Source organism: Malaya genurostris, chromosome 2 (genome assembly GCF_030247185.1).
Source record: "Malaya genurostris strain Urasoe2022 chromosome 2, Malgen_1.1, whole genome shotgun sequence".
NCBI classification, from domain to species: Eukaryota; Metazoa; Arthropoda; class Insecta; order Diptera; family Culicidae; genus Malaya; species Malaya genurostris.
Genome location: NC_080571.1, coordinates 253,699,488 through 253,726,739, shown reverse-complemented (window position 1 = coordinate 253,726,739; position 27,252 = coordinate 253,699,488). Strand labels below are relative to the sequence as shown.

Here is a 27,252-nt window from a genome sequence, read left to right as displayed (position 1 = left end):
AGTCATCATTAACAGCCGTTCGCGTCGGAGAGCCAGTCATCAGCCTGTTAGCGAAAACTGAGTATATAATCTTCATCACTTACTAGCCCCGTGAAGATCGTTAGCTTGCAATGAAGTGTTTGTGAGAAGAACGACGTTCAGGACCACGAGAGAGCAAACTATATTCACGGCTACTGTGCTTCATGAAGACTCTAATACCAGCACACTATACCATCTGTGCATATGTGGAATATATTTGCTTCCACTAGCGTTTTGTTTGTGTGGTTCTTTTTGGCTGGAAAGGCGTCCTCTTTGTGAGCGGAGGAATTGTTCGCTCACAATGCAATGGAAACTATATATTCATTCACCGGTGAATGAATATTCCAAACCCTGCCCGTGACACTTGTGGAATGCGCAGTAGTATATACGGCCTCTAGTAACAATAAGTGTTGGACTAACATACCTTCCCATTCCTTAGACGATCTACGTTCGGGCCTGGATGGCGCCGGTACTGATCAATGAACTCTGAGGTTACCAGAAGATGCACATTGAAGGATGATTTACCAGTCACAGGTTGGATCATCTAGAAATTCCCTGTACAATTTCAGCTAATCCCGATCAGTAACGGAGTAGCAACCAGGGGTGGTCGCTCAAGCTCAAGACCGAGCGTTTTACAGTGAAGTCTCCTACAATAATGGAAATGTGAATCAGGAATTCGGCAATAAGGTATACCAGATTATTTATTATTTCGACTAATTGGGACCATGAACGATTATCTCGCTTCTGACCAGAGACTTAGACTTATAATTTACGACCATTTGATGCAGAATTAGTCCAGTGACTCAAAATAATGCAGATTTTAGTTAGACGGCTTCTTTTAAAAAGTGTATTAAAGTTCCAAGATCTATTAGATGATTGATAAAATACTTCTCATAGTATCTAACGTTAGTGAGTATATAAAGTTCTAAACATTTATAACTAGGAATGAGAATTGTTTTGAAGAGTGTCTTCGACACAGTTTTTCGACTACTTAGGAATAGACAAATTAAACATATATTTTCTTGTTGGCACCTATAAGCCACTAAAGTATTATTAAGAATTAGCTCTAGGTTCTGAAATCTGAGACATTCAATGTAGTAATAGTTCGAATTTCGTAAACAATGAATTTTTCCATCTCAGCTCCATTAACCACTTCATATAATAGAATCATAAGTCAGAATGAGACCTACTGTCTCTGTTCGAGAGCTACATTGACTCTACGAGTTAGATGAAAGTTTGCTTCGAGTTTTCTCGTGACCTTAACAGCAGTATTGCACAGTTGTCGAACTATTTTTTGTCTCGGTATTGTTTCTTACAGCCGAGGTAAAGGCATTGCATTCAATTTTACCACAATTTGTTGACTGAGAGTCGACTAGTCCGCAAATTAACATGACGACTCTACTGATGAGATGACTATTGCTACAATAACCCTACTATGCAAGGTTAAAATAAATGATATTCAATTCAATTCAACCCTACTATGCAATCACTGTAAATACCGTAAATACCGAATTACGTATGATTTGCATATTGAAAGATCCATTATTCCATGAATTGAATTTTGATTTTAAATTTACCATTCAAAGAAGAGCGAGTTGTGAATTGATATAATTTAAATGACTTGTAAGTTGGTGAACAAAAAATATTCTGGCCATCTAGATCCCCGATTTATGGATGCACTGAAAATAATAGTCAAAAGGCTTTGGAATTTAACTTCGCGACGTCGTATGAGTATAAATGTCGGAACACTTTTTTAAACTGATTGCAAAAATTGTTCCAGGACCGGATACTTAACGTATCTAGAAGGAAAACGATCAGTGAGATGGGAATGTCAAAGCCATTGTTCAGATTGACCAGCTTCAGACCAATGTGGTACCGACAATTTGCCCAATTTCAATGGATTCTTTAAGTTGTTGATTTTAGTATTTTCATTTTTTTGTGTTTCACAAAACTTTTGCCTTGAAAGTTTTTTTTTAAGCGAACAGCAACATGATAAGATTTTTCTAGGGTTGCCAATTTCAAGGGATTGAAAGTTTTTCTGTAATGTTTCAATCCATTTGATGCCTATATTTCATGTAGACGGGGCCGGTCGAAAGAACGACGACCCCGGAACACGATTTGCTCTGGATACGAAATGGGTTATCGGAATTCGATTGAGACAACACTTCCCTGAGTCCTGGACTACAGTTATTTGCATGTAAAAACAAAACACATGGAAACATTTTTTTTTTGTAAACCGCTGCCAGACAGTGGGACTTGATCTAGGTTACACACACTCACAGTGGATTTCTACCAACGAAAACTATTTTATCACGAAATAAATTCCGCATCACTGGGATGATTTGTTTACTGTCTTTCGGACAGGTGTTGTCCAAGTAATCGTTGCTTTAGACTATCGTTCTTCGAGTAAATCAAAACCAGCACGAATGGATTTCACCAAAATCGTTTATATTTTTAGCCTACTCATTTTAACCAGTCAGGAAACGACAAGGCGAAAAACCACAAAATTAATTACTTGGAAACATCTGCGTTGTCGCGAGGAAAGCGAATTCAGCATTTTGTCATACCGGTTTGTTCTTTTTTCTATCAGGAACCAGCGCAAAACCACAAGTGACCATTTGATACAATACATTTCACAATCACTAGAACCCAGCACCATTTGTGCGCATCTTTGTTTGGTTGAATAAGTCCGTCGCATTTCTGTGCTGCAGTGGAATAATAAATTTATCCGTTGAAATCGCGGATGCTAGAGAACGGGAAACTACGCATTGAAGTATTAAATCGTGTGATAGAAACTGATTTGGCTTCGGTATTTGTTGAACAGATTGATTTTAAATAAAGTACCTTTGAACCATTCATTGAATTTATTGTATTTATAGTATTACAAACGTAAAATAAATAAAAGATCCTGTATGAAAATCTTCTTCAAGCATTATCAACTATGTAAACGACACTTGTTCTAATAATCCATGCCCGATTGGGCAATCTTTGTATAGCTGCTCGCAATTATCGCCTTTCAAACCGCTCAATTTTGCCTGTCGGTACACTTGATCGATTTGCTCTGAGTCGTAAGGCCTGAAATAGATATGTTAGGTGAAAATTTGTACTCAATCACCCAGAAAATCACCCGGAACTCACGTGAATATAACATCGATAATCTCCCCAATCATCCCATTGTGTCCGAGAGGCGCCTCGGAGACCTCGCAGATAGCTCTCAGCAGACATTCGCGTCCATTGCTGCCAAGATAGTCGATCGTCTTTTCCAGCAATCGATACAACTGTTCCCGGCTTCGATCCACGTAATCGTTGTTGACACGCACCTTGAAAATACTGCTCGGAACCGGCCAGATGATATTCGACGGGATGTTGTAATTTCCTTGAAAATTGTGAACCATATTCAACTGTCGGAACAGCTTATGAGCGAACCTGACCGGAACTATAAATCCTACTTGTATTTTGGCTGTTCCGCCGTTTGGGTAATACGAGAGCCATCGCTTCAACCGAGAATGAACCGAGGTTATATTAGAATCCGTACAACTGGCGATGGTGCTTTCTATCACCAACAAAACTAGCAGCAATCTGAGAAGCGTGATCATTTTTTTCTGATTTGCAGCTTGATACAAGTGGTCAAAGGATGTCGATGGAATAGTTGAATTTGTTTTTAAGCTGATTAGCTCCTGCGTGTGATAGACACTGTCCAATTAACGAGAAAGGTGTAAATTTGTGACCATGTGGCATACGTGCTCACTTTATATGAAATGAAAATCTCATCAATTCGATGGTCCTGTGCGACGTCACGTTTTCGTCGAAGCACGCTTAGAGAAATCTTAACGATAGCGACTAAGCTGAGTGTTTGATACCCGTTAATTAGACAGTTTACGCCCGATTGATTCGACGAGTAATAAGAGAGATTCAATTAACATCCAAATCTTCAACGTGTTTGTCATCAAAGTCACGTGTATCATGTAGAGATGAAAAAGTGAAAAAATAATCATCGAAACAATAACGTCGTACTACCAGAGACCAATGTCGTTAACCGAATAACAATAAAAATCGTTAGTTCGATGCATGTTGCTACTAGATATCCTCTACACTCCCTCATGCATGGCATGATTTGATGACTTTAGGTAGCCGGCTACCGAGAAGGCTGTGACATTTAAACTGTTTGAGTTTATTTTTTAGGGTAAGGTGTTCGGTTGCTGGCACCCCACCGTAACTTTTGATAGAAAGCAGATAGCGTCATTCCAACAAATGTCATTTGTGTGTAATAGCAGCACGTTCTTTTTGTGCCGAATACCAAAGCAAACAGACGCCTGTACTTTTTCCTGCGTTCAAAATAAATTTTGATTGCGTGAAAATCAACACAAAAGTTTTTTCTGACTTTTTTTTTGTAGTATCATAAATTGAAAAACATCAATCGAAAAGGTGAGTGGATTGAATATTTATGAGGTAAAATCGATCTATTTCGTGATTTGATACAGGATCAAAATTCAAAATTTTCGCAACCAAAGTTTTTTTTTCACCATTTTCAAAATGTCTACCGATTTCGGTTACCGGCACCCCATTTTTTCGACAAATCGTGAAAAACTGTCAGTGATATGCAGAGATGCCGTCTGCTAATTTGTCTGTAAATTATGATATCTTTTAGTTAACCTGCAAACTTTTATTGTCTGAAGATTTTTTACAGACTTTTGAAACTTTGATTGTTTGCAGACACTCGCCAGAATTTACAGACTTTTGAAAATTGGCACGATCGATTTGTTTTTGCTAGCTAATCTTATTGTATTACCTGGCATCTCTGGTGATATGCAACACAACTTGACAACTTCAATACATCTGTCATATAAGTAAAAAATTTGGTTCTCTGGTTCTGTTTGCTATGGCGACTCCCAACCAAATATAAATTCCATTTTTCCTTTGAATAATTGCAGTCTTTACTTATATTTTTTCATTTTTAGCGAAATTGCTTGGGGTGTTCGGTTACCGGCACCGAACACCTTTTTTAAAAATGGCCATTAAATTGATAATTAAGTGTTTTCAATCAAATAAATCAATTTAGTTTCTTAGTCAGTTGTTAGCTAGGGAATTGCGCTTTTTATTGATGTATACATATCTGCCTAATGTGCACTTAGTCAGAAGTTATAAGCTTAACATAAAAGAGTACCGGTAACCGAATAGCCAGCTGTCGAGAGTGTGGCCCTTATACGAAGAATGAACCTAATATACGCAATACATCGTTCAAATAAACCATTTATCCCGATGCAAAATTATACCGAAACTCACTTCTTATACAAAGTTTTCAAATACCACATGGCTAAATAATACGGTTTAGTAGGGGAAAGGTGGGTAATAGTGCGCGGTACATATTAGTGCGCATCTCATTGTGAGCTCCTGTTAATGTTTACCACTATTTATTTATAATAGATATTAAGATTAAACCTAATTAACTTTATTCGTCTACATTTAAAATTCCCAATTAATTTTATACCAAAACGACAGACGTAAATATAAAATCTGTCATTAGAAAATAAGTTTCATATTTATTTCTAAAAGAATCACGTTTTTTTTTGTTTCGTAACAGCTTTTCGTCCCAAACGAAATTATCATCATCGAATATTCCGAGTATTACGGAAAATTCGAGTATTCGAGTACTACGGAAAATTCATTGTGCGCATAATTGTGTACCACTGTATACTATTAGGAACAAAACACGGCCATTTTGTGGATTTAATCCTCGTAAGTAACATAATAATTGTAACCGTTCAGTTGAGGATATTGAAAAACAAGGTTTTATGTTTCCGTAGACGTGTTTATGATCTTGATAAAAGTTATATTTTATTTGTAATACTTCAAAATTATCACTAAATAAACATCTCTTCGGAAATATTCAATAGGATAGGTATACTATTTACCTACTTTATGTGAGTATCTTTGCCTAAATAAAAAATGTGTATGTGTCGAAGAGACATGCCGCAGTATGGAGAGATTTTTTGAAAAAATGTCATAACATAAGGACATTCCTTCTGGTATGACTTTTGGTGCCTTTGTAAATCGCTGGTAACTTACGAGACTTCATCCAATAAATAGCACATCTGTTTAGCACAAACTTCCGGTACTTCGTATCTACCAAATATAAATAACAATGTAATCACTACAATATCTTCAGAACCGGAAGTGACAACCATTTGATCTTCAAACCCGATCCATAATTTAATAGCAGCTTTCAAACGAGCCTAGACTTGTTAAAATCAGCTAACCCGTCTCTGAGAAAATTGAGCGATCATTTATACCATTATATCTCCGATACCAGAAGTGGCAGCCATTTGATCTTCGAACTTGGTCTACAATACAATAGTAGCTTTAGAATGCGCCTAGGCATGTTAAAAACAGCCTTACCATATCTGAGAAAAAAACCTTTTTTTATCTACCTAGTGGTGTAATGATACCTTTCTCATATTACTTATATTTTCAAAATATAATTAGAAGAATTTTATTTTCAATCTTGAATGAAATAAAAAACTTTCTTTGAGTATGAACTAACATAACCCTTTTCAATTTGTAAACAGTTATGTTTACAGTTTGCATCGTCGCACAGAATGATTAAACACACGTTACCCTATAGTTCTTGAACAGGAAGTCGGACCCGGATGAAATTCAACAGCAACCTTTGAGACTAAAGTACCTTTCATTTGAGCCTTAGTTAGTGGAAATCGATCAAATCATCTCTAAGAAAATTGAGTGTGTCTCGTTATAGAGTTTTTCACAACTATTTCCGGAACTTATGGAACCGGGAACTGGAAACCGGTATAACCGAAGTCGGTTCGTTTAGTAAGTAACTAATATAGACTACAAATTAAATCAGTTTTGAACCACCAATCTTAAACCCCATTTTACTCTACGAAAGCATGATGAAATCCAATAGTAACCTATGGGACCATGAGATTTTTTATTAAATATATATAAGCGTCGTTATCATGATTTTGTGATAATACTAACAAGTAGGTACAAATTGAATAAAAGATTTACAAATTTTCATATTATCACCTGAAAAATGTGGCAACCATGTACACTATATGAAATTGATTAAAAACACGCTGCGAATGGAGCAAGGCCGGTGATTTTTTTAAAATAACTATTTATTGGAATATGAGTTAAAATTAAATTATTAAGATTTAAATTGGGTGTTCAGCCACAAGTGGTGACTTTTCACCCCTATTATATATATGATTTGGTTATTACCATGAGGACATTATTTGCTTCCGCAATTCTGAGATTTTTGTGTAGGGAAAATTCTAAACCTACTTGTATTGTGTAATGGGGAAAAGGAACTTATATACTAACTTACTAACTAATACAGAGAGCGAATCGATTCAATTGAAGATTGCATCGATTTTTGTCGGAATTTGCTTATAATATTATGTGACATTACATCTAATGGTTCTATATTTGTGAGTCTGTGTGACTCATTTGTACTAAACCAGGGAGGATGCTTGAAAATCATTTTCAGAATTTTATTCTGAATCCTTTGAAGCGTTTTCTTCCTGGTGGAACAACAACTTGACCAAATTTGTACTGCATGAAGCATGGCTGGTCTGAAAATTTGTTTATAAATTAACAATTTGTTTTTTAGATAGAGCTTAGAATTTCTCTTTATAAGAGGATATAAGCATTTAATATATTTTTTTTACACTTTGCCTGGATTCCTTCAATGTGATCCTTGAAAGTGAGTTTTTTGTCATACGTTAAACCTAAGTATTTTGCTTGATCAGACCATGTCAATTCCAAGTCATTCAATTTGAGAATGTGATTATTGTTTGGTTTAAGAAAAGAAGCCCTTGGCTTATGAGGAAAGATAATTAATTGCGTTTTTGCTGCATTTGGTTTAATTTTCCATTTTGACAGATAATCACTGAAAATATTTGAACTTCTTTGTAGGCGACTGCAGATCACTCTTAGATTTCTACCTGTGGCTAACAGACTTGTGTCGTCACAGAATAGCGATTTCTGACAACCAACGGGTAGATTTGGAAGATCAGAAGTGAAAATATTATACAAGATTGGAGCTACGCTCGAACCCTGCGGAACACCGGCTCGTACGGGTAGCAATTCAGATTTACAATTCTGATAGCTAACCTGAAGAGTACGATCAGTTAAATAATTTTGAATCATTTTGATCAAATAAATAGGAAACTGGAAACCAGACATTTTTGCTATTAAACCTTTGTGCCAAACACTGTCGAATGCTTTTTCTATGTCTAAAGCAAAGCCGGTGATGTTTTCTCCTTGCGTACCGCATGTACCAGCTTTGCACAGTCATTTTGAAATGTTGCGCACGTACCAGTTTTGCATCGTCTTTTTGAAATGTCCGTCGAACTACTTGGCTTTGCTGATTACATTGACATTACAGCACGCAACTTTGAGAAGATGGAAGAAACGTACATCGGACTAAAAACTGATGCCAGGCGGATCGGACTTGACATCAATGTGTCAAAGAAAAAGTACATGAAAGGCAGGAACTCGGGAGAAGATAATGTCAGCCACTCATTACGAGTTCTGATTGGCGGTGATGACATCGAAATGGTCGACGAGTTCGTGTACTTGGGTTCGCTGGTGACTGCCGATAATGACACCAACAGAGAAATTCAGATACGCATTTTGTTAGGAAATCGTGCTTACTTTGGATTTCGCAGGACGAGGCACGAGGATCAACATGCACTGGGTGTTTTTGAACGAAAGGTGTTGCGAGCCATCTATGGTGGAGTGCGGATGGAAGACGGGACGAGGAAAAGGCGAATGAACCAAGAACTGCATCAGTTGCTTCAAACGGCCAAGATAGGGCGGTTACGGTGGCCCGGGAATGTTGCTAGAATGTCGGAGAACAACCCCATTAAAATGATCCTCGACATTGATCCGACCGGTATAATAAAAAAAAGCACGCAACAGGCAAAATAGATCGATCAAGTTGAGGACGACATGTGGATCCTTCGCGGCTGGCTGCGAACACCCATGAATCGAGCCTTCTATATGCAACAGAGTGAGTAACAACCGATAGGACTTGAGCTGACCTCAGATGACCAGTGGCCACATCCGCGGATAGTTCTCCTTTCTTTTCTAGATTTCGACTACCACGGCGATTAAAATCAAAATGTGGAACAAATCACGAATAGGTTGCCACTTCGTCATGGTGCAACTGTCAAAATAAGTAAATCGTTTTCTTTTATACATAGCCTACCATAATAGGGTAACGGCTCCAGTGGTCATCTCATATGTGAAAACCATTAGAGTGAGATCTGCTGTCTCTGTTCGAAAAATTGACCTTAAGGGTAAGACGAAGATAGGTGCATTCACTTCTCCAATTTATGGTCGTTCTCCGGGTTGAAGTGATAAATGATTCTCCTATAGCTTACCAATCTTGATTGTTTAGCAACAGCAATCTATCGGAATAAAGGATGGGTGATGACAGTCAATGGGAAGATTGTGATATCGTTAAGAGAGTAACTTTTGTTAATGCGTTTTCCATGTATATTTTCAATTTCCACGATTCTTTTCATAATATTTCTTTTACAGCATTTTATTTTATTTCGTCTTTCACATGTCATAATGTGTTCCTCCCATTTCCTTGGGGTTTTCGACTCTTCATTTGTCTATTGGATCCTCCTGAAACAGCATCTGTTTGCTTCTAATTTATCATTTATTCCCCCCCACAATCATTTGCTCAATTGTTTAACATCCATTTTGCACATTCAGCAACAGCACTTAGTTTTCATCGTCACCGTCTTTCTTTCTCATAAAGGCGTGTGTTTTGTTTTCTTTATTATGCCAATGGTATAGTTCATGCTTCTCTACTAGCATAGAAGCTTGTCTAAGTTCCTCCGGTGATCACTTCTAATAAAATGAAAATAGAAAATTGCATCCTTAACGTGTGCAGTCATTTTCCATCAGATCAGAGACGATCACTACGGAACTCACACCGGTTGATCATGAGCGCGCGGCATGCGATGCCATCTTGCAGTCGCTGTACGATGAGTGTTTAGCATGTATTAAATTTGCTTGGGTATTTGTGTGTTTCATAATGAATAATAATAATAATAATGATAATAACAATAATAATATAGCAATATGACCGTTTATATGTCGTCGCTTACTTTGTCAGATATTGATCACTAATAGATAAGTGTGTATGTGTCTTGTTTCTGTTTCATCATGCTATCCAATATCATTGGATTCCCTTCTTAATACCTCAGATTTGCTCTAAGTAGTTGCAGTAGATTTTTTGAATATTTTTTTCCTAGTGTTAATCGTAATCGTTTTAGCATATTGTTTAATAAAGTATAATAGCTTTGTCTTGGTTGCCAGCTGAATTATGTTATGTGGGGTAGAAAGTTTGTGCCAAAAAGTATTTTAGTATTCTAATGTGTTAGGAATAGATACCTGAAAAGCTGTCTTTTGTTGGTGAGAGACCTCGACCAGATAACTGCGACCACAATGCAATGGTTTGAGATGTCTGCACTATTCTTTAGAGTATTTTCGTTTTGGTTCAACTTTGTATGAACAAATTGTTACATTTCAAATGAAGAGAAGTTGGTCAATTTCTAATTTCGTGTCATTCTAGTACATGCTCTCTGTTTGGCGTTACTGTTTTTTTTTTGAAAACTTGCAAGTCATCATTATGGGACGATGTATCTCGTGAAAGCTTCGTGTCAGTAACAGTTTCTCGGTCTGTTGAATGATTCGAAATCATTCGAAAAGTTAAAAGTCATATTGAAACAACCGTTCCACGTAAAACATCTACGTGCCAAGATTTGATTTCACGCAATTATTTTTTTTTATATATTCACCTGTAATGATGGTTTTTTGTAAATTTACTGGTTTTCTACGATTACTTCCGATATATTTAGAATTTGAGCCAGGTGCTCGTATTTCCTGCAAGTATTTGGAAAAATTTGCAAAATGAAAATTATTTTCTATCTGGTGTCACGCTCTCCGAACTAACAAAATTACCTCATTTAGAAAAGCATTTTGAGTGCGAAGATCTGTCTGCACTCATTTAATATAAAATATTTTATTCTCAAAACCAATCAAAGGTCGCTTAGTCCTATCTGACTTAACACTGACCTATTTAAACCGATTGATTGTTACCTATTCGTGCCGAAGAAATCAAGCCGTCTGGCTGTCAAAGAAAGAAGATAAAGATGCTCTATTTATCTATTATTTTGCCTGCAATCCTTTTTCATAGTGGATGTTGACAGAAGGCTTATTGCCCGTTACCAAAAAAATCGCGTAAATTGGTTTAAATCTTCTCTTTCAAGCAGAAAACTTTCTCATTGTTTACTATAGATTTTCTCAATAATTTTTTTATTGTTCAAAAACGATTTAACAGATCATCTCAGTATATTAAACCTATGCTTTACAGTTTTGGTGTAACGTAATTGATAGAAAGATCTGAAAGCCGTTAATATTTCAATTGCTTAAAATATGAAAACAAAGTGCTATGTCTCACAGTAGGCATTACACACTGAGGAAAAAAACCTCCACTTTCTGGGCTAAGCCATGTTGATAGAATATTTTTTCTATCGGTGATTCAGTAACAGATCAAACTAATCGGAGTTCGTAGCAGTTGTTTTCTCCACTCTCAACCAAAAGTGAGTAAGAAGAACATCAAATGTAAAGTAATTAGTAAACCAAGTCGTTGAAAAATGGATCCAAATCGCAGTTTATGTGGACAAAATATACAAATAAACTGTCAAATCGTTTTCCGCTTCTTTGATCTCCAAAATGTTTAGTATGAAGCAATTCTGGTTACTCAAGTTTCCTTTCTTTAGTTCACAGCAAAAAATATGAAATTTTCAATACGACACAGTTCATGGAAATGTGATTCGTTCAAGAATGCAACACACATATTCAGCATTTTAAATATACCAGAATACATGAATCTTGTTTCAAATCAACTCGATGTAAACATTTCAAAAGGGCCCAAAACCAAATGACAGATTCTGTTTTTCGATTAATTGTTCGTTAGCTATGTAGTATTAATAGCAAAATGAAAATGTTTAGGTGTCTTTATACACGAACGTTCAGGAAGTAGTCGTGAAAATTGATGATTTATTAACTGAAAAGAAACTACTCTCATTTACTTAAGTGATGTTAAAAGTGTTCACGTGGAACTGTTCACAATTTTTCCTATGGTATAGTCTTTGTGATCTGGGTATCATAGGACTCCAAAAAATGTCTCGTAAATTGTTACTGCTCGTTTGTTTATTAATAAATACGGCGTATACTTGGACCAATTTCGAAAAGACTTTTGTTGATTTTTGCGTTAAAAATCCGCCAGTAATATCTTACGGTAACGTTATCAAGAATATCAAGAAGGAAACTTTGCTTCGCAGCATCTTCGATCAAATACTATTCAAAAAATTGAATGTTATTGATAAAAGAAATTTCAAACAGTTAGACAACAGATGGAAGTGTGAATTCATCGATCGATGAACCGGAAGATCCTTTTGATTCGAATTCAGGAATCACTTGTTCGATGATATGATTTATTTAGAGAAAATAGTACGACTGCAAACGAAGTTTCGAGATCTAAACGCAAACTGACTGACGTATCGAAACTAGAGCAAATGCTTTTACTTTTGTGAGTTGTCTATTCTCCTAGTCTCGTATCGTTTTTCTTTATGGAATCTATCTCGTTTTACCTCCTCGTTTCTAAATCCAAAACATGTTTCTACCAAATTCTACTACTCAACAAAATCTAGGATCACAGAAAAGTAAAACTAATAATAAACAAAACGAATAAACTCTGCCTCTCGCCCTCAACAAGCAAAATACGGCCTTCCGGGGTTGCTACCGAAAAAGGAATCAAACGATATTGATGGTCACTCGTCGCGCGGCTTCTTAGTTGATGCACTCGGTTTTCTGCTTGTTGGTGAGTGCTGCCGCTGCCGCTACCTGGAAACCCGGTGGCAACGGGATGCTGAACTTGTCAAAGCTGGGTGCGCCGAATCCATTCGGCAGACTGTTCATGTAGGAGCTCTGTTCGCTGTTGAGCCAGTTGGCGGAGGCGTGCGGGAAATTAACCTAAAATTGAACCGAACACAGAAGGAAGATAGAGCTACAGAAAAATGCTGCAGTACGAGGATTCTTTTCGCAGGATGGCAAGAACGCTGGATATATACGATTTCGATCAGGTAGGACGGGAAGGTTCGAATGATTACCGGTGTCGGAGAAAAACATGCTGCACAAAACAGTTGAAAGCTTACCAAACGAAATTTGTTCTATTTCACTTCAACTGTCAAATTAGACTAACAACACAGCAGTAGCATCTCATAGTTGTATTTGACTGAAAAAATTGCTTCATAAATAGTAGAGAAACAATAGATTTGCAGTTGGTTCTACTGGTAACCGATTAAGCAAACATCTCTCGAAAACAATGGTTTCTCTTTTCTTTTACTAAATAAATCTGAAAATTTGATTTACAAACCGAGACAGCGCTAAAGGTCATACCACTCCACTCAGTTCATCAAGGCACAATATTAACGTTTGCATTTTAAAAAATTGACAAATATTGTTGATTTTTCATGGATTTGCCTTCACCAGCACTGACGAAACTACCTGTGCAGCATCAATCATAGTAACTCAACCTTGATGGCAAAAACAGTGAAGCAACTCCGCTCAGAAGTGTGCGCGTTCAAATAACGGCGAATCACGACGTGGCGGTGGTGATGGACGACAAGACCTATCTCATCTCATCTGGATGGCAACGACTGACAGGCAGAGATGACCATCTCCTCTGTGTGACGAAGAGCAAGTAGAATTTATCCCCTCGCACTGACAACATCAACGAGAGCTCTTCTCTTTCACACATATACACCACTGTTATATAAAGTGTGCACGCATCATGAGAGCGAGTGTTTATTTTTTTTCAACTCTAGCATTCGATCACACTAAATTACTAGAGCAGAGCTCTGAAATTCTCTGAGGTGAATGAAGATATTTTCTCTGAAGTGCGCACACCGGTGAGGACTCTGGTGTACGGTTCGCATAAGAGAGGCGTGGAGCACGCATATTCAGCAAAAGTGCAATTTATCGTTAAAGTTTAGTTTTTCCTTGCTGCGAAAAGGATTGTCATAGCAAGACCATCGTTACCTTCTATAAATTTAAAAATTAAATCACAGAAGTGTTCGCTCACTAGCACGTACCAGTGGTCACTTGGGTGTATTTAGGCTAGAGCGCGTGAGAGCGATTCATGCGAAGAGAATGCGTTTCAGTTGCGCCAGCTGCTTTAACCACAAGCACGCACTCAAATTCTGTCTATTCGACACTGAGAAGAAGTGCGCTTTCCTCTTTGTGCGATGTTTCGCTTTTTGCATCCCCTGTGTAGACGAGAATCTGACACCAGCGTGTATCTCTCTGGTGAAATGCCATCACTGCTGACAGGGCACTTCGTATTTTACTTCCCCCAGCTCCGAGGTGAAGTTCATTTCACACACTATGTTCCCCAAGAAGGAGTTGCAGTGGCTGACAATCAGCGAGAAGGGGATGTCAAAGTCGCTCTTCTTTCGCTCCGGACTCTGGCCGTGAACGGAGAAATTCATAGTACGAAATGCCTGCAGTTGTTCTGATAAAATGCCGGAAGGCCGCTCGAAAAGCCGTAGAATCAAAAGCAATTATCTGTCTTAGCTTTTTTATCAACATCCGAAAAAGGTCAATTTTTATAATGCAAACGTTATGTTTAAAAAAAACGTGTTCAAGAGAATGTTCAAAAAGAGCATATTTGAGTCATGGCCACATGGAACGAGCTCCGCTAACAGAAGTCAACATAGAAGCTGAAAGAAGCAGTACCACAACAAAGTTGCGTATTGTGTTTGACGGCTCGAGCAGAGCATCCACAGGTATCAGGAGTCTGAAAAGCTGCTGGTTGGACCTAACCTTAACGAACCTTAACACAGCTGCATGTGCAGCTCAGCCATAGCCGAAGCAGAGAAAAAGTCAACACCGGAGAGCTCGGATCGGCCTAATGCGGACAGCCTTTTACTCACACTCGAAGCTATGCGATGGCTTTTGAGGCAAAAATAATGTACCGCCAATGTAGGGGATCGCATGGAGAATTAATCTCGAATCGCATTTCTAACGTATGGGACGATCTGAACCGCGAACTTAGCCGCGGAATCACTACGACCAACAGTCAGGGATAGCAAGGCAGTGTTTCCCGTCGCTACTGAATGAATTGAAAAGTCCATGATCTTCTGCCTGGTGCTGACCCGTTAGATGATGCCGTTCAATAGAAAAGCGATATTATCCAGTTAACTCCAGTCGTCCCACAATTGCTGCAGTCGAACGAAGAAACACTGGAACAATCGATTGTGTTGAAACTAGCGCCAGGGGCGGATTCCGTGATACCTCTGAAGATGCAATGATCTTCTTCAAAAGATGAATTCTGTAACAAATTAAAGCAGGACATTTACCAGCAAAATACTAAGCTTCAGCTGTTGTCGGATACTGCTCTATCCTGAGACGACACACTTATGGCGTTTTCGTTTTTAATTTGCACTACCCCGGTGCAGTGCTACACTGAGGCATGAATAAACGAACAAAAATGACGAAAACATAAACAGTAACCATTGACTACAATAAACGATTCCATTGCACAGAGCTACACCAAACTTTTGATGAGTGCAACACCAGTGGTATCGGTGCAGAAAAAGTGTAGCACTGGTGTAGTGCAATTGGTAAAAACGAACGGCTTCAGTGCAGCTTTCGCTACACCAGTGTAGTGCAATTCAAAAACGAAAACGACATTACTTGCAGCCCCTGATGATGCATGGGCCAGGATTAAATCAAGTTTATGGTTGATCGAAGAAATACCTATTCCTAGGCGGCTAGTAAACCACAATAGAGAAATTCAGCTAAATGGAATCGTTGCCGTTGCGTCGGAGACAGCCTACTTAGCTTTTGAATGAGAAATAAATTTTTTTAAGTTGAAGTGCAGTGAGATTTATTTTATTTCATCCATATAAAATGTATGGCGTAAAGAAGGTGTTTTATATCTAGAGTTTGAACAGTATCTAGGAACGGTTCACAACTATCTGATTTTGTAGCATTTTCTTTCCACTTCCGGAAAATCTATGTGCCATCCCGCGCCTTAAAAGTTTTTCTCAATTGTTCGTGAGGTCCAAAATGAAATGCATACCTCAGGTTCAAAGCTAAGCAGATGAAAAACATGCCAATATAGTTATGCATAGCGATTGTGCTGATTATTTTAGTTAAATTTTAAAGAAGCAATGAAAGAAATCGAGCAACTTTGAACGAACTTTAGCCTGAAATAAATTGTTTATCCGAAATAATGTCACGATAGGTATTATTTTAAATCATAACTTTGTGATTGTGTTGCATGATTCTCTTGAACAGCTCAAGCGTGGTATTATCTGTGTATTCTTTATGTCATTCGCTAGTAATTATTTTTACAAAAACGTGCGCACCACACCTAATGGAGAGGTGAGATTATTTTTTTAAATCGCATTGGATTTGACTATTCAAATAACAAAATATTGAACTTGATGCTAGTAATGTTTCCCTCAGTGTTTTTTTGGGTAACATATTCATTTCATGTTTCCAATACAATATCTATGATGAATGGATTTCAAGAAATGTCTGGTCAATTGCATTACATTCTTTATAATTTTTATTTCGTATAGTTTTGTGCCAAGATTTGACAATAAGTTGTGAAGTGACAAGTCTTGAATATATTCTTGCATACATTGTCAAATATGACGCTATTACCGAAAGATTCAAACGACGACTTCGAAACTGTATGTCAATCTCACAAATACTATTTTATGCTACCATATTTTCGTGCCAAAATTAGATTTGAATTCCCTTGTCTTGTTTACCAAACTCTTGCGATGATGTCTAAAAATCTTCATCGATCAGGAAGTCAAAATTTACTCCCGAATCATTCTGGAGTAGCTCTAAATGCACCCAAAAAAAGATGGAAAAGATCGTAAATCGCACATCAGCCATCCCCGATTGGCTGCCACGAAGTTCGTTTAATCCGCAGATACTACCTGTAGATTAAGTGAACAATACTCTGTGATGGTCGTCAGGTCCAGACCGGCTGCATGATGAAACTGAAAAGTGAAAGATTCAATCGATTTTCCCCATTACCAGCGTCAGTGGAAAAATATATCTTAGAACACTATTCGTCCCTTGTGTTTGACAAACTCTTGTGACCCAAAACAAACACAATTGGAAATACAACAAGCAGAAACGCTGCTGCCTCTACTCGCTCAATGGAACAGTTTGGTAGAAATCTCGCCATTATTTGCAGAGGATTGGAATCAAAATTACTCAACTGAAAGCACTTCGAGTCTCGGGTAGGCTGCAGAAATTGAGATCCAGAAGACACATCGGTACACGTACTTGCTCATCCAAGAACAGCATTTGCAAAATCTACCAGTTCGTGGTTGCTGCTAAATCAACGATAGTGCATTTTTGGCTGTCATACAGCAGTCTCCTCTGTGATCGAAAACTGTGTTCGCTGTGCTCGTTGGAAGACCAAAACTGCAAACCAGCTTATTAATAGCCAGTTTTCGGTTAGATCATCAGGACTACATCGGCCCTCTCACCATCCAGAGTAATCTTCTGAGATCATCGAGAGCCGTTTGAGGTTATGTTACTGCTTTTGTATGCCAAGCGACTGAAGTAGTCCATTTGGAAGTAGTAACCGATTGGTGCTTACCAAACTGGTTTGGAATAAGTCGCCGCAACATAATTCGTTACTTGGGGAGATCTCATCGTGATTCGTACGAAATTTCGTCGTGTATGAGTTCGAGTGCCATCGTCCTGACCTATCGTTTATGCTTAGTTTTTAATAAGTCGTTTAAGAAATGCATAGTTCTGACATTTACCTGGATTTCTGGATTTAGGCCTGGATGATCGGCAAACAAATTGAGCCAATCAATCTGGGCCAATCTGAAAGCTGCATTTGATCGTAAAGGAATACTTCCTTATAGTTTCCTTATATTACATTTTGGTGGGGAAAGGGTTCCAATCAGCTTTTTACAGCCCTGTCTAAAATGTATTGCCCTCCCCGTTAATTTGTATCAGGCCGAATTAGCGCATGCGCGCCATATAAACGCCTCTTTCAATATGAGGAAATTATATTATTACCCAACAGTTTCTATTATTTATTCATGTTGGTTTTCTTACCTTTGGTCATAGTTAATATTCTGTTTTACCTTAATTCCAGTGTTCTATTCAATTGTGTTTCGTAAATGTCTTTTGTTGTCCTTCTATTTTATTTCCATTCCGTACTTTTGCTGATGTTATTTTATTCCCTGAAATGTAAAAGTTAGTTGTATGCAATGGTCTTTTAAGTCTTACCGATGTTCCATTTTGTATCTAAGATTTCCTAAGAGTGTTAATTAAATTATTTTCCAATTTTTCAGCTCCACATTTATCACATTTGTTCCTGCTTTTCTTGAGTATCTAATTCTTTATTCCGAATTTCTTGGTTATGCTCAGTCATCCATTTCCGAAAAAAAAAGAGAGACAAAAAAGGATTAGTGTTTTTTTAATGACATCTTTGTACGGCCGGTCATGATGGTTTGACGGGAAAAAAACTGAGAACATGCATTTTTATTTAAATTATATTGACCCTTGGGTCCCATAAGTATTGCTACAGCATGTTCACATTTAGTTGTCTTCAGTTGATCCTTGACAGTGGCAAGGCACAAATCTCCAAATATTAAGGGGAACGTGCCATTTGAGCCAATTTGTTCTGATTCCTGATTCCTGACCCACAATCGAAATGCATCACTACCAATTTGGTACAACGCACTCAAAGGCACGGTAAAATGTATATTGTATATACACACAAAAACACATACATACACACACAGTCACACACATACACACATGCATACATACCCACATGTATTCCACACGCAAGCATTACAACATTGAGTTACTATTTCTACTCTGATAGATCCTAACTAACACTAGTGTGCCAATAGTCATCTCATTAGTAGAGTCACCATGTTATTTTAGCGATCACTCGACTTTTAATAATTGATTTGTGATAAATACAAAGTCTTTGCATCGTCTCTAAGAAGCAATAACGCATAGCAGTAGTTCGGAAGAGGTTCAATACTGCTGTTTTAGCGAAGCAAAATGCTCCAAATTTCATGTTACTTCTGAAATTAATCTATCAAACAGAGATAACAGAGCTCACTATAACTAATGGTTCTCGTATATGAAATGACTAATAGATTTGAGATGAATGGAGGTACCGTTACCCAATTTCTATCTCTTCTAATGATCGATCGTTAGTCCTGAGCTGAAACGGTGGCCTTTATTACCATTCTTGCATGCACTTACTCTTACATTTCACTCACACATCATCTCACCCATCAGGTCCCAAACGATACATCCTCACAATACAAACTGGATGAACATCGTTTGACAGCTATCAGTGGTTTTCCCATTGGTTAAGTCATTATTATTCCGTTCTATTTTACAATATTCTATCTCATACCACAGTAATCCATTGTACACAAACCACCAATAAACGTCAAATATGGACTCGATTCACCGTTCACCTGTTGCCATCGTGTGAAACCCAATTGGGATACGTTCACTCCACTTAACTTCTACTTCTATAACACTGGTTATAGGAACCGGTAGTATGAAAATAAAACATAAAAAGAGCTCAGTTAAGCCCTACCGGCCTCTCCAACCCCGGATGTTGGAGCGTAATGCAATCAACATTTCACTCACAATCGAAAGGTATCATAATATACGGTTTGATACAACGCATACATACATACATGTATAAATATATACAGGCACCTAGGCATACTGACGTACACACATATATACATACATATACACACATGTGTACATACATATACATATTTACAAATATGTATTTCACACACAAATATTGTAACATTGATTAAATAGTAAATTCTAATAGATAATAATTCTAATAGATAAATTCGAATAGATTTTAACTAAATTCATTGTGCCAATAGTCATTTCATTAATAGAGTCACCATATTATTCTACCGATTACTCGACTTTCAATAAATGAATTGTGATGAAATCAAATACAAAATCTTTGCTTCATCTCTGATAAGCAATACCGCATAAAAGTAGTTCAGAAAATGTACGATATCGCTGTTATAGCGACGCGAAATACTCCTAACCTCATCTCACTCTCGAAGTCAATCTATCGAACAGACACAACAGATCTCGCTCTAACCAATGGTTTTCATATATGAAATGACTAATGGATTTGAGATGAATAGGGGTGCCGTCACCCATTTTCTATCTCTTTTATTGGTCGATCGTTAGTCCTGAGCTGAAACGGTGGCCTTTATTACCGTTCTTGCATTCCACTTCACTTATACTTCACTCACATATCACCTCATCCATCAGATCCCACACGAGCACGACACAACCTCACAGAATAAACGTCAAAGATGAACTTAATTCACCATTCAACTATTCCGTTATCGTGTGAAACCTGAGTGGGGTACGTTCATTTCGCTTAATTTCCACTTCACATCGGTAATAAGGGCCGGTAGTATGAAAATGAAACATAAAAAAGAGCTCAGTTAAGCCCTACCGGCCTCTCCAACCCCGGATGTTGGAGCGTATTGCAATCAACATCTTATTCAAATCGTTTCATGCCTCACTCAATAAACTCAATAATTAAACTAAAAGTTATAACACATATTTATATTAAATTGTAACAATAATTAATCGTATCTGATGATGTTTGCAATACCGTCAAGCCCATCAACCACAGAGGGCATTTGATCGTAAAGGAATACTTATAACGAAATTGTTCTGACTAGGCGTATCAAGAATGTTGGTTGAATGACCTCTTATTTATGCGATAGAGTACGACACCTGCAGCTTTGGCTGCTGCAGTTACTGTACTTCTTTTCCATTCGCAAATATATCTGCTCCTCAGGGGAATAAACAAAGCCAGCTACTGTTCGTGTAGTTCTTTAAAGATGCTGCTTTACTACTTGGTGTTGGATGCAGATCGGTTATGTGGAACCATCCTTATGGTATTCGGCTATCAAATTGATGGTAGATACGCATGATAGATTCGAACTTGTCAATGACCTAAGCGATTGATTGGATGCTAAACTCACTTTCAATCAACAACGATCAGCTTTAATTTCCAAAGTAACAAGAAAACTCGTTTTTTTTGCGAAAATTATTCGGGACTTCAAGGATCCGTACTGTCAGAAAGCATTTTATTGCTTGTTGGTATGTCCACTACGTGGAAATGCTCGTCCATGGAGTCCTCACCAACTCGTTTGGAAACCCGTTGAATCTACCAATCATTAGTCTATTGAGCTCTAAAGAAAGATAAATGAACTTGCAATATAGCGCAAAGCTGTGCCTTATAGTTAACCCAGAAGAAACAGATACCTCTTCTAAATACAACTAATGGTGTTAAAATGCTTTCTTGTCATTGTTTTCATTAAGATTATTTCTCACACGATTTTTTACTGATATTTGACATTCTGTCATCCAGATCAATTCGATAAGTTTTCCGAAGCGTAAATTAATGCTTACGTTGCTAATTCGGCAACATTCCCGAAACCAATGGTATTAACATTAATGAATGTTTTTTCAATAAAAAGTGTTATTTTGATTTTCGTAGAAAAATGGTCTTTTCTGAGATAATTGATCGGATGTTTATTTCAATTCAAAGAGGAAGGTATGCCATCAGTAATGGAAAACAATATCAACCAAATGGTCACCGCCGTTACGAAAATTTTACATCACCAAATCGCTAAATGGCTGTTGTATGTCCCCAATAGTTTCACGAATTCAACATTCGAGGTCTTGAATCGACGCTTGGCTGTTGACGTAGACCTGATCTTTCCCGTGGACGCAAAGGAAGAAGTCGCAAGATGTTAAATTATAATCCTCGATGGTCAATTGTGATCACCTTTTCGTGAGATAACAAGGTCCGGAAACATTTCCCCTAAAAGATCGATGGATTCGCAGCTTGTGTGGCACGTAGCATCATCTTGTTGAAAGTAAACGTTTTCCAGATCAATAGCAACCGATTCCGGGCATACGAAATCTTTAATAATCTCTCGATAGCGCAATCCATTCATCGTAACTGTTGCCCTAGCCTTAATTTCGAATAGGTGAGGACCTATGACCACGCCGGACGGTAAACCGAGCTGCGAAACTTTTTCTTGTCGACGTAGCCATTGAGATGGAAATGGGCCTCAAAAGTCCATCATCAGTAATTTTTGATAAATATAAGGACAATTTTCATGAATTTAAAGGACTCAAGGACCATCATTCAAAAACACGACATTGTTTATAATTGATACACTTGAACTTGATCATAGGCCATGTTCTAAAAAAATTGTGCGGATAGAAAAATAATGCATTTTGTCGGTTACGCTACTTATAATGGGTGACTTTTTTTGCTGGTATCTTTTTTGGAGCACTGTCTCTGAACAGAACACGCGTGGATCGTATCTTGTGTCATTGTCAAACTTGTTCAGTTTGGTCTATAATTTAATCATAAATCGAATTACGAACAAACAGCGCTTGTAAATTACTGAATTTTACTATCAAAATTCATACTCGGTTAAAAGAGCTACCAATGCATCCCAATAAAGTTACTGTTTGGTGTGGATTATGGGCGGGTGACATCATCGGACCGTACTTCTTCGAAGACGACGATGGGCGGAACGTTACTGTGATTGACGATTTTGTTGGTCCAAAATGGAAGAATTGGACATGCCTGACATGTGGTTTCAACAAGACGATGCCACATCTCATACGACATGCGAAACAATGACCAAATTGAGAGCCGCCCTCGGTGAACAGTTTATCTCACGTTTTGGGCCCTCCAATTGATCGCCTAGATCGCGTGAGTTAACGTCTTTGGATTATTTCTTGTGGGGCCATGTTAAGGCTCATGTCTACAAAGATAATCCAGCAACGATGGACGCACTGAAAGCCAATATTGAAGCATTTATTTGTTAAATACCGGCCGAAATGTTGAAGAGAGTGTTGGACCTTGCGCATGGGCCATCTAAAGCTGACTCCGAGTTTCACCAAACATTTGCATTAAATCATCTTCAAACATTAAATTATGTTTATCGTTCATTCTTCTCAACTTTTTGTGTTTTTTTTTAATCCTCTAATACCTCTTAAAAATTACCTTTTACTATTATATCTCTGAAACCATTTATCGGTTGCGTCACTTATACTGTGATATCTCCGGAACCGGAAGAGATAACCAATTGATATTCGAGCTTGATTCACAACCTAAGAGTAGCTTTCGAATGAGCCACAGTATGTTGAAATCGGTAAACCATCTCCGAGAAAATTGAGCGAAGTGAGATATGATTGAATGGTACATACTCATTTCAAAAAAACCGTTCAGTGTTTCAGAATTCTATTGAAATCACTAGTTCTTCATAGCCGTTCGTTCGTTTTTTTTGATAGTTGGTATGCAAAGACTAAACGAGACTTTAGTTTTGTTAGGTTAAGCGAGCAAAACAAAAAAAGGTCGCTCGAATTTGAGCAGAGGTTTCGTGATCAACCTTTCTTATTAGAGAACTACCGTTCTCGAAAAAATAACTATTGATCATTCATTATTCCACAAGAACTAGTTTTTTTGAACCATTCGCGAACGAATTGCCTATCTCTAGTAAACACATATATTTTCCGATCACGTCGAGCTGAGTCGAATGATATATAACACTAGGGGTCTCCGAAGCTCCGATTAAAGGTCTGTTTCTGTCCCGGGTTGGGGGTTCAATGCTTAGAACACTGGTCTTACGAACCAGTTGTCGTATGTTCGAGTCCCCACCTGGAAGGATTCGTAGTGTCAGTAGGATCGTAGCCCCAGCCATGCAATGGTTCTGTACACCCTGAATCGGCTGCGAAGTCTGTTGAAACAGAAGGTCAAATTCCAGTACAGGAATGTAATACCAAGGCTTTGCTCTTTCTCCAGCAATTACATTACCCTTCTACACAGAAAGGCAAAAAGAAAAAGTAAAACAAAACAGAATAATTTTGCCAGTAAAGTGTCTATTTAACATCATTTTTATGATCGAAATCAGTTATTTCTGGTAAACGCAGCAGCATAAAGTCAACGGTTCAGTTATCTCTGGTAAGCGCAAAACCCATAGAAGAACATTGATTGTTCTGTGGTACGACTTGGGTCTCGAAATTCTATTTCGAACGACATGAAAGCCGTTTTTCAAAAACTTGACATCTGTATAGTTAATACAACGAAGGTTTTAGGGTCTCCGTATGTCGTAGCTATAAAATTCGACAATCGCTTTTAAATTCAAGTCATGTCATTCAATTCGAGTCATGTTACAAAACCAATTTCATATACCACCGAATATCCTGCTTCTTCATGTTTTCCAACAGCAATGTTTCTTTGGTCTGGATCACGTTGCCAAATGTGCACTCCTCTGTGTACGGAAAGGATTAGTTTCTTAGTGGTGAAAAAATAAACGAAGCAAACGCTAAGATACCAAGGGAACCCGTCCAAATTGGAGCGAGAACAAACGATAACCAGTTTTCGTGTACAATGTCTCATTTTCTGAATTACAGCCTTTGGTTGCGGTCGGCGTCGTTGACCATGTAATGAAAAGTTTCGAGTGAGGGATGATACACACTGGCCCTTATTACCGTTCTCACTTCCACTTTCACATTCACTCCACTTGATTTTCCCTATTACCAGTATCACACACAGTGAAGTAATAACTGAAGTGAAAAAAAAATCATTTTTCCAACAAAATTTTGGTGATTTGATATTCATAATAACAACAAGCTCATCTAATTAATTATTTTTTCCTCTCGAGTGACTTTCGTGATAAAAGCCTACATTCACCAAACTTGATTTTCACCGTGAAGTGATATCGAGAATAAGGGCAACAAATGAGTAAGAAACTTTTTCCAACGATTACCCGACCAACAGAATAACAACATATGCGAAAATGCTATGGGTGTAAAGACAATAATTACTGGATACGTTCGGAAACAGTTTACCTTGTGGTGCTTACTGCCAACACTGGTTTACAGCGCACCTCGAAATACACCCCTGCCAAAAGACAGTATGTATGAAACAGCAGAGAAGAAAAGACAAATAAATTACACGTGATTATCAGTAAACGTTTGCAATCGATTTATTCGAAATCCGCTCTCGGCTCCCACATTTTGGTGACCCCGACGTGATAGCTGAAATCAGAAGTGCAAATGGCAAATCGAGACGAGCAAGAAAATGCTGCAGTTGCCGCGGGAGTGTCGGTCAAGCTTCCTGACTTTTGGAAAAATGATCCGGTGATGTGGTTCGCTCAAGCCGAGGCACAATTTGCTTTGGCCAACGTTGTACGCGATCACACAAAATTCTATCACATCATTGCGAAAATTGACCAATCTGTTATCTGCCACGTAGCGGATTTAGTCACAGCTCCGCCAGACGTGAATAAATACGAAACAGTCAAGCAACGGTTGATTTCTCGATTCCAAGTGTCGGCACAGGGACGACTGGAACGACTTTTGAGTGCTTGCGACCTTGGAGACATGCGCCCTACTCATCTCCTCGCAAAAATGCAAGAAATCGCAACCGGATTAAATGTGACGGACGACCTAATGAAGATGCTGTTTCTACAGCGAATGCCTGCAAACATTAAGGCGGTGTTATCAATCAGCGATGGTACTATAGGAAAGCTTGCCGAAATGGCAGACAAGATGGCTGAGCATCCATTCTCGCACGTTGCTGCCACATCCGTAAATGGCACCGAATCAGTTGCGGTGTCCGAATTGCAAAACCAGATTGCTGCGCTCACAATGGAAATTCGCCGTATCAAATTCGCGAGAGATTCTTCCAGAAGCCGATCCACGTCAAGATCCAGTCGCGATCAGGATCAAGAAATATGTTGGTTCCATAGGAAGTTTGCCGGACGAGCGCTGAAATGTCGCGAACCCTGTAAATATAATCAAAAAAAACTAAAATCTTGTTCGCTTGAAACGGCGGAAGCGAACGCATTCACAAAAAGTCGCCGTATTATGTTATACGACCGTTCGTCCAAGATGAAATTCTTGATCGATACGGGCTCGGATGTATCAATTATTCCAGCAACAAATAAAGACCGAACTAAAGGCGCTACGTCATTCGTCTTACATGCAGCAAATGGTACAACAATAAAAGTATACGACAAACGATACGTCACAATAGATTTGGGCTTGCGTCGACGATTCACCTGGTCGTTCCTAGTCGCTGACGTGGGGGTGGCTATTATCGGTGCTGACTTTCTAGCTTCTTTCGGTATACTGGTGGATTTGAAACACCGACGATTGGTGGACGAATTAACCAAGCTATCATCGACCGGCGGCACGGCTGAAGCCTCTATTTTCAACGTAACATTGATAGCTTCAGATCACCCGTTTCGGAACCTTCTTGCGGAGTTCAAGGAAATCACGCTACCAACGCTTATCAAGACATCAGCACAGCACGAGGTTACCCACCATATACAAACCAAAGGACCTCCTGTCGCAAGCAAATGCCGACGAATGTCACCAGACAAGGTGAGTGCAGCAATAAAAGAGTTTCAAGTGATGATCGACCTCGGAATATGCCGACCCTCGAGCAGTTGCTGGGCAAGCCCCCTTCATTGTGTGCCAAAAAAGAGTGGAGAATGGAGATTTGTAGGGGATTATAGAGCATTAAATAATGTGACCGTACCAGATCGTTACCCTGTTCCCCACATTCACGATTTACTTAACACTTTCCAGGGCAAAACTATTTTTACAACCTTGGACCTACAAAGAGCCTATCACCAAATACCGGTAGAGAAGGTGGATGTACCCAAGACTGCGGTAATTACCCCGTTCGGCCTATATGAGTTCACCCGGATGCAATTCGGATTGTGTAATGCCAGTCAAACGTTCCAGAGGTTTATGCACAGAGTATTCAAAGATATGGATTTCGTTGTCGTTTTCGTCGATGACATTTGCATTGCATCGCGGACGCCTGAAGAACACTACGAGCATGTGCGCGCCGTATTCGAACGACTGAAATTGTACGGCCTTGTCATCAACGTCGAAAAAAGTTGTTTTGCGAAGACCCACGTTAATTTTCTGGGAAACGTCATAAACATAGATGGAATCCTTCCATTACCTGATAGGGTTAAGGCTGTGACAAATTTCCCGATACCTGAT

At 38.4% G+C, this 27,252-nt stretch overlaps 2 protein-coding genes across 8 annotated transcripts in view; both read right to left on the bottom strand.

Moving 5' to 3' along the window:
* Window positions 1-2,930: 2,930 nt before the first annotated feature.
* On the bottom strand, window positions 2,931-3,614 carry LOC131429187 (uncharacterized). The gene is made up of 2 exons (XM_058593236.1): window positions 3,157-3,614; window positions 2,931-3,093 (listed from the first exon to the last, which is right to left on the bottom strand). The coding sequence occupies exons 1-2, from the start codon at window positions 3,612-3,614 to the stop codon at window positions 2,958-2,960; spliced, it is 594 nt and encodes a 197-aa protein (XP_058449219.1). The 3' UTR covers window positions 2,931-2,957.
* A 5,903-nt stretch (window positions 3,615-9,517) lies between these two features.
* The window catches only part of LOC131429534 (probable WRKY transcription factor protein 1), an 85,086-nt gene continuing 67,351 nt past the window's right edge, over window positions 9,518-27,252 (bottom strand). For all 7 annotated transcript variants that reach the window (XM_058593713.1, XM_058593714.1, XM_058593715.1 and 4 more), the window contains exon 15: window positions 9,518-13,095. In XM_058593713.1, the coding sequence (XP_058449696.1) occupies window positions 12,913-13,095 (183 nt within the window). In that variant the 3' untranslated portion in view covers window positions 9,518-12,912. The remainder of the gene's footprint in view (window positions 13,096-27,252) is intronic.